This window comes from Macaca fascicularis, chromosome 2 (assembly GCF_037993035.2).
Source record: "Macaca fascicularis isolate 582-1 chromosome 2, T2T-MFA8v1.1".
Lineage (NCBI taxonomy): Eukaryota > Metazoa > Chordata > Mammalia > Primates > Cercopithecidae > Macaca > Macaca fascicularis.
This window is the reverse complement of record NC_088376.1, coordinates 78940422-78952568: the sequence shown is the minus strand read 5'-3', so window position 1 is coordinate 78952568 and position 12147 is coordinate 78940422. Positions and strand designations below refer to the sequence as shown.

General features: G+C 36.7%; 1 protein-coding gene across 1 annotated transcript in view; it reads left to right on the top strand.

Moving 5' to 3' along the window:
• WDR49 (WD repeat domain 49) overlaps nt 1-12147 on the top strand; it is a 187867-nt gene that overhangs the window by 95822 nt on the left and 79898 nt on the right. Inside the window, 1 exon segment of the mRNA XM_045386671.2 lies at nt 9672-9836. Coding sequence (XP_045242606.2) covers nt 9672-9836 — 165 coding nt within the window.

Sequence of the window (12147 nt, the reverse complement as noted above, 5' to 3'; positions counted from 1 at the left end):
TTAAAAATGAATGCATTGGAACTTTTTTTTTTGATCTTTGCGACAGTTAAAAGAAATACAGATAAATCACCCAGAAATATAAAGAAATTAAGAAAATATTATACATAGAATGAACTCATAAAAGATATATATATATATACACACACACACTAGCCTATTTTATTAGTTAGTACCATAAAATATACAATATCTATTATAAAAAGTTAAAATTTATCAAAACTTACATATTCAAACACAGACTGTACATGGCACCATTTGCAGTCAAGAGAAATGCAAACAAAAAGATATAGTATTAAATCATAACTGCATAAAATTAACTGTAGTACAGACTGGGTGCAGTGGCTTATGCGTGTAATCTCAGCACTTTGGGAGGCTGAGGCGGGTGGATCACGAGTTCAGGAGTTCAAGACCAGCCTGGCCAACATGGTGAAACCTTGTCTCTACTAAAAATACAAAAAAATTAGCTGAGTGTGGTGGTGGGTGCCTGTAATCGCAGCTACTCGGGAGGCTGTGTCAGAGAATTGCTTGAACCCAGGAGCCAGAGGTTGCAGTGAGCCAAGATAGCACCACTGCACTCCAGCCTGGGCAACGGAGCAAGACGTTGTCTCAAAAATAAACAAACAAAAAAATTAACTGTAGTACATACTGCACTACTGCAGTGATTTCATAGCTATCCCCTGTTGCTGTTGTGGTGAGCTCAAGTGTTGCATTTGTTTAAAATGCCATGTGATACTAATCATCTCCAAATGAGCAGTTGCTCTCTACATTAAATGACCTGTCTCAGGAAAATGTGATCTCTCGAACTTCTTGCATATTTTCATCTTGTTTATTGCAGTACCATAAACTTTAAATAATACCATGGAACTCATAAGAAGTGTCACTAGGGATGCTGTAAATATTACCAAGAAGCAGAGAAAACTGATGACATTGCAAGAAAAGTTGAGTTGCTTGATATGTACCATAGGTTGAGGTCTGCAGTTGTGGTTGCTTGCCATTTCAATATAAATGAATCCAGCATTAGGACCACCATAATAAAAGAAAAAGAAATTAATGAAACCATTGCTGTAGTTACACCAGCATGTGCAAAAACCATATATATTTTTTGTGAAATATCTTTTTACCTCATATTGAAAGTATAGGTCTTATGTGGGTGCAGGTTGCTATAAGAAAGGCATACCTATAGACTAATATGATTAGAGAATGAGCAGTTATTATACAATAATTTAAAGCAAAAGAAAGGCGAAATATTCTAAAGCTGGAGAATTTAATTCCAGCAAAGGATAGTTTGATAACTTTAGAAAATAGTTTGGTATAAAAAATATCAAAATAACAGGAGGAGCAGATTCTGCCAATCAAGAAGCAGCAAATGAGTTTTCAGACACCATTAAGGAAATCATTGAGAAGAAAGGATTGCTGCCTGAACAAATTTTTTTAAGCAGATGAAAATGCCTTATTCTGAAAGAAAAATGCCACAAAGAATGTTTACTAATAAGGAAGAGAAGCAAGCATCAGGATTTAAGGCAGGAAGGAATAGGCCAACTCTGCTATTTTGTGCAAATGCAGCTAGGTTTTTGATCAGGACAGCACTTGTCTACAAAGCTGCTAACCTCTGAGCCTAGAATGGAAAAGACAAACATCAGCTGCTATTCTTTTGGCTGTACAACGTGAAGGCCTAGACAATGAGAATGCTTTTTCTGAACTGGTTCCTTCAATACTTTGCACTTGAAGTCAGGAAGCACCTTACCAGTTAAGAGACTGCCCTTTAAAGTTCTTTTTATATTAGACAATGCCCCTGGCCCCACAGAACCTCATGATTTCAACACTAAAGGTATCAAAGTGATCTACTTGCCCCCAAACACAACATCTCTAAATCAACCTCTAGACAAGGGGGGTCATGAGGACGTTTAAGGCTCATTACACATGGTACTGGGATTTTATGAAAAAGACCGTCAATGCTATGGAAAAGAATCAGAATAGAGAGAACGTCATGAAAGCCTGGCAGGGTCACACCATTGAAGATGCCATCATTGCTATAGAAAAAGTCATGAGAGCCCTCACACCCAAAACAATAAATTCCTGCTGAAGGAAACTGTGTCCACCTGTTGCACATGACTTCACAGGATCTACCACAGAGCCAGTCAAGGAAATCATGAAAGAGATGGTGAACATGGCAAAAACGGTGGGAATGGGGGTGAGGTGAAGGGTTTCAAGATATGGATTTTGGGGAAATTCAAGATGTGATAAACACTAAATCAGAGGAATGAACAGAAGATGACTTGATGAAGAGGAGTGCCTTCAAACCAGTGACTGAGAAAGAAGACATAGAAGAAGCAGTGCCAGAAAACAAATGGACGTTAGACAATAATGGACGTTAGGCAATCTGGCAGAAGCATTCTGATTATTCAAGACTGCTTTTGACTTATTTTATGGCATAGACTTTTCTACAATATAGGCACTGAAACTAAAAAACATATTGGAAGAGGGATTGGTACTATTTGAAAACATTTTTAGAGAAAAGAAAAAGCAAAAAAGTCAGACAGAAATTACAAGATGTTTCTGTGAAGTTACACCAAGTGTGCCTGCCTCTCCTGGCCTCCTGCCTCCCCGTCCACTTCCTCCACCTCTTTGGTCTCTGTCACCCCTGAGACAGTAAGTCCAACCCTCCGTCTTCCTCCTCCTCAGCCTTCTCAATGTGAAGAAGACACAAATGAAGACCTTATGATAATTGACTTCCACTCAATAAATAGTAAGTATATTTCCTCTTTCATATAATTTTCTTAATAACATTTTCTTTTCTCTAGCTTCCTTTGTTGTAAGAATACAGTATGTAGTACATGTAACATACAAAATGTGTATTAATCAACTGTTTATGTTATCAGTAAGGCTTCTGGTCAATGGTGGAATATTAGTACTTAAGTTTTTTGGGGAACAACATTATACATGAATTTTTAACTGTGTGGGGGGTAGGCATCTCTAACCCCTGTGTTGTTGCAGGGTAAACTTATTCTTTGAAATAGATATGTAATATTTAATAACTCAATATTTAAGAATATATATTATTTTATAGGTTTTTTTTTTACAAAAATGAGAGCATTTTATGTGTGCAGACAAACTGCTTTGTACATTGCTTTTATACGTAACAATACATCCTAAAGATAGTCTTATCTCATTACCTAAAGAGTGTCCTTGTCCATTTTCACAGTGGCATAGTATTCCATTGCATGCATATTCCAAACTTTGTTTAAGCATTTAGGTTAGTTCCAGCAGTTTTTGTTACAAATAATGTTGCAGTTTTTCACCTTGGGCTCAGAACTCTGCACTGATGAGAAAATACCTATAGGATAAATTCCTATAGTTAGAATTATCGGGGCAAGGAATATTCACATCTGTAATCTTGACAAATGTTGTCAAATGCTCTCCAAAAAGCTACACTAAACCAGTATAGGAGAGGACCCTTTCCTCAGCCTCTCTCATCATCACAGTCTTAACTGTTTTTAGAAGAAGATTTTTAGAATAAGAGAACTGGTGGAGTTTTAGAGTCCGGCAGAGTTCCCAATACTTTACACAGACTGGGTGATTCAACTCCTCAAGTTTCAGCTTTCTTATCTATAAAATACTAATTATAATACATCCCTTGCAGAATTTTTATTAAGAACAAGTGATATTATATATAAAGATACATGAAATAAAGCAAGGGTAAATGCTTAATTAATATTAGCCAAAAAGAGGAAAGTTTTTTTTTTTTTTCCATTTAAAAAATTTGTTCCCTAGTTCTTATGGGAGTTTGGTAGTTTTGGATTGTTTTGAATCTCTGTGCACCGACTGCAGGCAATGGCTCCTCCCTTCCCTCACACTGCTTAAGCCTTGATGGCTTCCTTGCTATTCCTTGAATGTGCCAAGGACACTGTGCCTCAGGGCCTTTGCACTGCTGTTTCCTTTGTCTGCAACTCTTTTCACCCAAGTATCTGGTTGGCTCACTTCTTCATCTCAGTTATGTCTTTCCACAAATGATTCCTCAGGGAGACCTTCCCAGATTCCCCAATTTAGCACCTACAACAAAAGCCCTCTGCTTCCTTCTCAGCCATATTTTCCTCCATAACCTTTATTACCACCAAACATCATGTGTGTGTGTGTATATATATATATACACACACACATATACACACACATATTACATATATGCACATGCATTTTACATATATGTGTGTGTGTGTTTGTGTGTGTGTGTGTGTAGATAGATATGCTTTTTTCCCTGATCTTGTTGCCTCTCTCCCTAGACAAAATGTAAGAACAGAACTTACTCACTGCTGAATCACTAGTTTCTAGATCTAGGGCCTTGCCTATTACAGGTATTCAATACATTCAAATAATGAATTTGAAAGAGCAGATTACCAATTAATTTAAGAAGAGACAAAATCCAATTAGCAAGATTTATAAATAAAGAATGGCTGCCCTAAAATATTTGAAAAATTTGTACCTGTACTCTGAGACATCATCATTGTCTTCACCTCCCTATTCACTGAAATATGACTTCTAGAGATTTTCTACAAAATGGAAATAAAGGAAGTAACCTATTTTATATTATAGGATCATAAACAGCACTAACTAAAATAAATAAAATCATAAACAGTGATGGAATCAAATATCTCAACCCTCTGTTAGCTCGTAGCATTTGCTGCTGTAATTTTTGGTTTCTGTTTTTTTTTTTTTTTCTTAGACCTAGGAGTTGAAATCCACATAAAAGACAACTAACGTGCCTACTGTTATTGGAATAGCAATAAGACAATTAGGTAACATGAATACAACCTCACATATCTTAGAATTGTCTGATTAGCTGTGACAGCTTCAGATGAGAGAAACAAAATGGAGACACATATTCCTAAACAGTTACTAACTGAAGTACATGAGAGGGAGACTGTTCCCATCAGAACGACGATCGACTGAGGAGGCCCACGTGCCCTGGAGTGTGGTTGTTAGCACCATTTTCACTCTGCAGAGTGTCAGGGCCCCATCCTCATCAGCTGAGGTCTAGCCTGATAAGAGATAATCAGAAATAAATTGCAAACTTAAAGAGATTTGGTATCATTAAAATGTGGCATATAAATGTGACGCCAGGACTTATTCCTAGGCTTTATTGCTGATGAAAACAACTTGCCAAACACAGTTTCCACTGTCATGAAGTGAATCCATTTTCTTCATCTGCCAAGTAATGTTAAATGTACTCCTCTTTCACTAAACTTCGAACGCCTTTTCACCCATATTGTTATTCTTGTATTCCAATATTGTCATAAGTGAGAGGAGATTCTGGTTAATACTGGTTGGATGTTTGAGACATAGTCAGTTTCAACACACTGTTTTCCCGCAAACTGTGCCGTGAGGCAGACTGCCATAAAATGAAATCAGACTGGCTATATGCTGTTATCATGACTGATTTAGATTTCATGAGAAATTGTTAAATGAGTAGAGAAAGGTGATGAAAACTGGTGAATAGTATGTTGGGGCTCAGTCATGTGGGCAGGGGAAAGAGTATAAAATGGCAAAAAGTGAACATTACTAATTCCTCATTGAATATCTACATTAGATAACAATGGTGAATGATTAGATGCTTTGAAATGTGGGTGATGCCCACCCCAAACAGGTAATCAAGTCTTTTCTTTGAACATGGCTCTTTTATTTCTGTTAGGGAAATAAAAAGTACCATCTTTTGGTACTGAAATGGCTAACGTATAATAGCTGCTCAGAAAATGCTTTTTAGTACAGCTAGATCAGAAGAATAAGTTCTAGTGTTCTATAGCACTATAAGGTGACTATAGTTAACAACAACTTATTGTATATTTTCAAACAGCTAGACGAGTGGATTTTGAATGCTTTAACATAAAGAAATAGTAAATGTTTTAGGTGATGGATATGCTAATTACCCTGTTTGATCATTATACATTGTGTACATGTATTGAAATACCACACGGTACCCCATAAGTATGTAGTTATTATGTGTCAATTTAAAATAATAAAAACAAACAAATAAATCCAAAAAATGCTTTTTAATAGAAATAATAAAATCCTTCACAATCTTTAACCTTTTCTTAAAAGACCACTATCAAAATTTTCACATAAGCTTGGCAAATTATACTTTCATGATTTTATCTTTAATGAATGTAATCCAACTTCCTAAGCACTTCCGTAAGAAATTCACAAGTATAATTCAAAATTTCAATGTGCATCTAAAATCTGGTTTCTAAAATATAATTTGTCTACATTCACTGTCATAGTTGGAGGAAAGCAAGATACTATTTTTCTTAAATTGATTTGGATATGCACAGTGATACAAGCCTAAGAGGTTAGGTAAATAAAGCTTAGATGGCATAGTAACACTACTTAACTTTTATGGCTTATTTATGGCTATGCCATGCACTGTGGTAAATGCTTTAAAAATATTAGTTTGTTTAAACTTCATAACAATGGTTTGAAGTAGTTACTATGAATAACTCTGCTTTACAGATAAGGAAGTTGAAGCATAAAGGTAAGTAATGTGCTTGACCTTAATGTCCAAGGTAGAAAAATAGTGAGGCAGCTGACATTCAAACTTAGGCATCCTGACTCCAGATCCAGTGCTCCTAAACACGGTGTATAGTGCACAAACACAATCAAATAGAAACAGTTAATGACATGGGATGATAATTAATGTGTTGTTACATTATTTCAAAGATCCAGATCATTTGGTCTTAGAAATTACACAGTAGTTTAACAATGGTAATTAAATATTTAAGGTACCTTTGATTTCAGTGAGAGAAAATGTGTAGCATAAATACAGGTTTACTTCATTTAAGAAATTGTCTCATTAGAGTTGTAATTTCAGAAAAAGAAGGGCTAAAAGGATCATATGCTCATTATCCGTTCTTTGTTTTTTTTCTGTTTTTTGTTTTTTGTTTTTTTTTGAGATGGAGTTTTGTTTTGTCACCCAGGATGGAGTGCAGTGGTGCGATCTTGGCTCACTGCAACCTCCGCCTTCTGTGTTCAAGCAATTCTCCTGCCTCAGCCTCCCGAGTAGCTGGGATTACAGGTGTGCATCACCACGCCTGGCTAATTTTTGTATTTTTAGTAGAGATGGGGTTTCACCATGTGGGTTAGGCTGGTCTCGAACTCCTGACCTTGTGATCCACCCACCTCGGCCTCCCAAAGTGCTGGGATTACAGGCATGAGCTACTGCACCTGGCTCATTTCTTTGTTGAGATACAAATGTTGCTAAGTCATGGCCCTTTCTTTCAATTGTTCCCCTCCTTTGTACCCCAGAACTACTCTATTAGGTGAGAATCTCTTACCTGTACTCTTACAGCAGCCTCCAAATGGTCTTCCCAAAACTCCAGTTTATTCTCCATACTGTTGCAAGAAGTATTTTTACAAGTCAACCAACAAAAAATACTATATTACTCTTTCCCTTATTAAGAACAATAATAATGTTTTTAACCTTTTAGATTAATCATTGGCCCCCAATGATAATTGATGAAAGCTGTGGGCCCTCTCCCAGTAAAATTGACTTTATACATTACTCAGTATTCTCTGGAGCTGCTTACCAGAGATTTCTAAAGTTTCATCTTCAGCTTGCCTCCTCGTTTGAAATCCCACCATATTTGTCACTTCAAATACTCTGCACTCGGGCTCCATGAAGCTTTGCATTGTTTCTCATTCTTGGAATATTCTCCAAGTGCTTTCCTAAGTGAACTGTTAGTTGTCTGGAATACTGTGCTGGAATAGAGGAAGACCTTACGATGTGGCTTTCTATGTCTAGAATTCAAATCTGTAAGTTTGGGGACATTGTTAGCTAATTACAAACTCAATTTCATCATTGGTAAAATAATGGTGCTAACATTATTTCATAGAGTTTTCGTAAAGACCCAATGAGATTATAAGTGAAAGGGCTTGGGGTACATCTCATAATAAATATATGTCTCCATCTTCAATCCCAGATCAGTTATCACCTTCTCTGTGAATCCTGACTTGCCCCTTGCTCCTCCACTCCCTAACCCAATCCCCCACTCCAGCAAGTGGACTTCAGGTTTTCCACTCTGTGCTTCCACAGCACCCAAAGGTGATACCTCTAAACTTGAAACATTGTTTAGCATTTATCTGTTTCTTGCCTGTTTCTTCATCTAGACCAGCAGGTCATAGGTCAGCCTGTAAATTTAAATCACCTGTGATGCTCTGTAAAAATCAATTTCCTTGGCCAATTGAATCAGAGTTTCTGGTCTGGTATGCAGTGATGCTTCTTAAAGTTCCCCAGGTGGTTTTAATGTACAGGTGTAAACTATAGACAATGGACTCCTTGAGAGCAGGATTTTGCCAGTGAAGTTCCATTGCCATTATGGAGCCTGGATGTTATGCAAGTGGCTGTAGAATGAATGAATGAATGCATGCATGCATGATGGCCAGTCCTGAATATACATTTGATAAACTTCAACCCGTTTGATTATGAAAATGCAGCATTTAAATTTAACATATCATTAATACATTTACATTTATACAATGGTAATGAATACCCAAACAGAAAAAGAAATGCTTTACGCTTTCTTTTTTTTTTTTTTTTTTTGAGACGGAGTCTCGCTCTGTCGCCCAGGCTGGAGTGCAGTGGCCGGATCTCAGCTCACTGCAAGCTCTGCCTCCCTGGTTTATGCCATTCTCCTGCCTCAGCCTCCCGAGTAGCTGGGACTACAGGCGCCCGCCACCTGGCCCGGCTAGTTTTTTGTATTTTTTAGTAGAGACGGGGTTTCACCGTGTTAGCCAGGATGGTCTCGATCTCCTGACCTAGTGATCCGCCCATCTCGGCCTCCCAAAGTGCTGGGTAAAATCTACATATTGCTTTAGACAACTTCCTAGCTATGCATTTATGTGCTTATTATTTTTCTTTCATTATTTTGGTTTTCAAAGTCATATTAGCTAGGTGGTTTTAACCTATGAATCTCTTAAATGTCTTGAACTGAAATTAGCAGTCCACTTGCCACCATAAAATTTCTCATTTTTGAACTGCTGTATATAATCCTTTCCCTTCCAGCATTTGTCTTGTTGCCTTTCTCTCAAAGTGTGCATGTAGATTTATATTTAACCTGTGCTTGTTTGTTTTAGTGACCTATCAGTAATTGCATTTAGCTATAAAAATATACACAGTAGTTTGGGAAAAAAGAAAGCAAAGGACTAATGGCATTAAAAGCATAGTTCTAGTAATTCGTTGAAATTAACATTTTCCATAATGGCTGATAGAGCTTCTTTTCTGAATGCTAAATGAAAGCTGCTATATTGTGAAATGTTTCTTTTCATATAGTAAATAGTGTCAGAGCACCATGACTAGTAAAATCAGCTTTCTCATCTAAGTGGGAAAGGTTCGTAAGTTTATTTTCAGAATTTGATTTTGGAATGGCCTCTAGATACTAAAGCTGAATGGTGAGTAAGGAAAGCAGATTCCTATCTCCTCTGATAAAGAGGATCACGACTTCATTACCTCAGGTCTAGTCGAAATTGAAATGTTATCGGCTTAACAGAAAGAAAGTCCATTACAAAAATGTCTCTGACTATTGGGCGATCTTCGGACTAGAAATGCACAGGCTGGATGTCTTTATTGAAATATAAATGGTTGATTCTGAGACTATATTTAATTTCTTTAAAATGTAATTTTCTCTTAGGTAATCAGCTCTGATACAGGGTCTACTGTTTCCTTCTGGATGATAGACACTGGGCAGAAAATCAAACAGTTTACTGGTTGCCATGGCAACGCAGAAATCAGCACCATGGCCCTTGATGCAAATGAGACTCGGCTTTTGACTGGCAGCACAGATGGAACTGTAAAGGTGCGAACACAATGATGCTTTTCTATCCAGATATGAGGAGATTAAAATACTATGCCAGAAGACATGGCTATAGATATTCTCATTTTTGCCTTTTTGGCATTGCAAGAAGAGAAATGAGACATGATAAGAGTGAGAAAATTCCAACCATCTAATAACAAAACTGCTAGGAAAATAAACCTCTGTGGAAAAATGAATAAATAATTTTTCTGAATAAATTATTTAGAATGAAAATATAACTTGGCTTACTAATTTCAGAAAGCCCCTTTTTTATCGTAGTGAATAGGGGACTACTTTGGGGAATACGACGCCTGGATAATTTCATGTGCTTCGGCTAATGTCTGTAGTTTTCCCTTTTTAAAGTTGATTAAATGAGAAATCAGGACTACTTAAGTAAACTTTAAAAAATGTCATAGATGCAAATTTTTCAAGAAATAAATATTTAAAAGTAAACTATTTTGTAATTTTAATTTTTGTTATGTGAAATTCAGATAGTAGAAAGAATAATCATAATCTTATCCATTCTAAACTAACATGATTTGATGCTTCTAAGTTTCTTATTCTATATTTATCATTTGTTTCTTCTGGGAGGAAGGTGCTAATTTCTTTTGCAAAATTATCAACTTTTCATGAAAAACTAGTTACTTGATATCTGAAGTCATGCCCACCAGTGAATCTTCTCTGCTCCCCTCAGCCCCAAGAGTAACGAGTCTTTGATTGGAAATGGCTTGTGCCACTATGAGACAATAGAAGGTAATTTCCTGAATAAACTTTGAATGTTTCTCAAACCTGCTAAAACTGGGCATTAGACTACCTTCCATGGTGTAGTGTATGATGCACTCAGTTAAGCTGTAGGGGAGGGTGATGGAAAGCTACCTAGATATGTAGGTAGAACATCCTAGAAGTTTCAGTATTCAATGGGATTACAGGCTGGCAATTATTAGTGTGAGGAAAGTGCTATGGGGCGTTGAAAAGGGAATCTCTGGAAATTAGTAGAAGTTGGCCTATGAGAAGGTTAATGGAATGAGGTATGGACTGGAGATTTGGGTTTAAGTAAAGTAATCTAGTTTACAGGAGAGCTGATAAGATGTGTGAAGGTACCGGGACAACCATAATCCCAATAATTGAGGTGAAATAAAAGAGAAATAACTGGAATTGGAGTATTAGACAGTGGTTCAGGCAAATAGGAAAAGCCAATATCTCACTTACCAGTCCTGGGGTGTGAGAATGAATTGAACATTGGAGTGAATGGATTAGGTTCTATTTAACTCTATCTCAGAAAGTAACTGGGTATAGAATCTAGGGTAAGGCTTACCTTGTAGATGTTGCTAAAATAATCCCAACTAAGGGACTTAGTAGGACCTGGGGACATTCAGATCTTTGCAATACCTACTTGTGGAAATTATTTAAGGTGGACTTGGTAAGAGCTATGTTTAGAGGAAAACATAGTGACATGGATGAAGAGTATGTGTGTGCCTCAAGTCTCAACTGAAGCTTTGACATCTTAGAAGTTAATGTGAATTTAGTAGTATAATAACTGCTTCTGAAGGTGCATTTATCTTTATCACAAGAGCACAACAGAATTCTGAAGTCTGGCAACTTCTGTGTAGGACACATAAATCAGGTTCGAGTTGCTATGGCCGTATTCTATGAAGAAACAAGAATGAATGACATTTTCCAATCTAATTTATAATTTAGAATCCAAATTCAGTACCTATGTAATCAAAGACTTAAAATTATTAACTTATTCATCATGGCTTTGAACGGTCTCTTTTTAAATTAATTAATGTTTTGAATAATTAATGTGTGCATATAATAAAATTTTTGAAATATAAAATGGATGTATAGTGAAAATATATCATCGCTGTTTCCAGCTCCTTCTCTGAGGCTACCACTGTTACTGTTTTCTTGTGCATCCTTCTGGCCATAAGCACCATATGTTTGTTTATTTTCATTCAGTCATTCTTGTTTGTTTGTTTTTAGAGACAGGGTCTCACTATGTTTCCTGGGTAAGTCTCAAACCCCTGGGTTCAAGTGATCCTAGTGTCTCAGCCTCCTCCTGAGTAGCTGGGATTACAAACACGTGCCGCTGTGGCTGGCCATTTGTTTCTTGATGGCAGCCTACTATACATGCTGTTCTGCATTTGCATTTTTCTGTCTTGGATATTGACTCATATAAATGGATACAATAATAATAATGTTAGCTAATATTTATTCCATGCTTACTATGAACCAGGCACTATTCTAAGAACTTCACACACACATATACGTATATCTACAAGGTTGGTACTCTTATCATCTTGATTTTACAAAC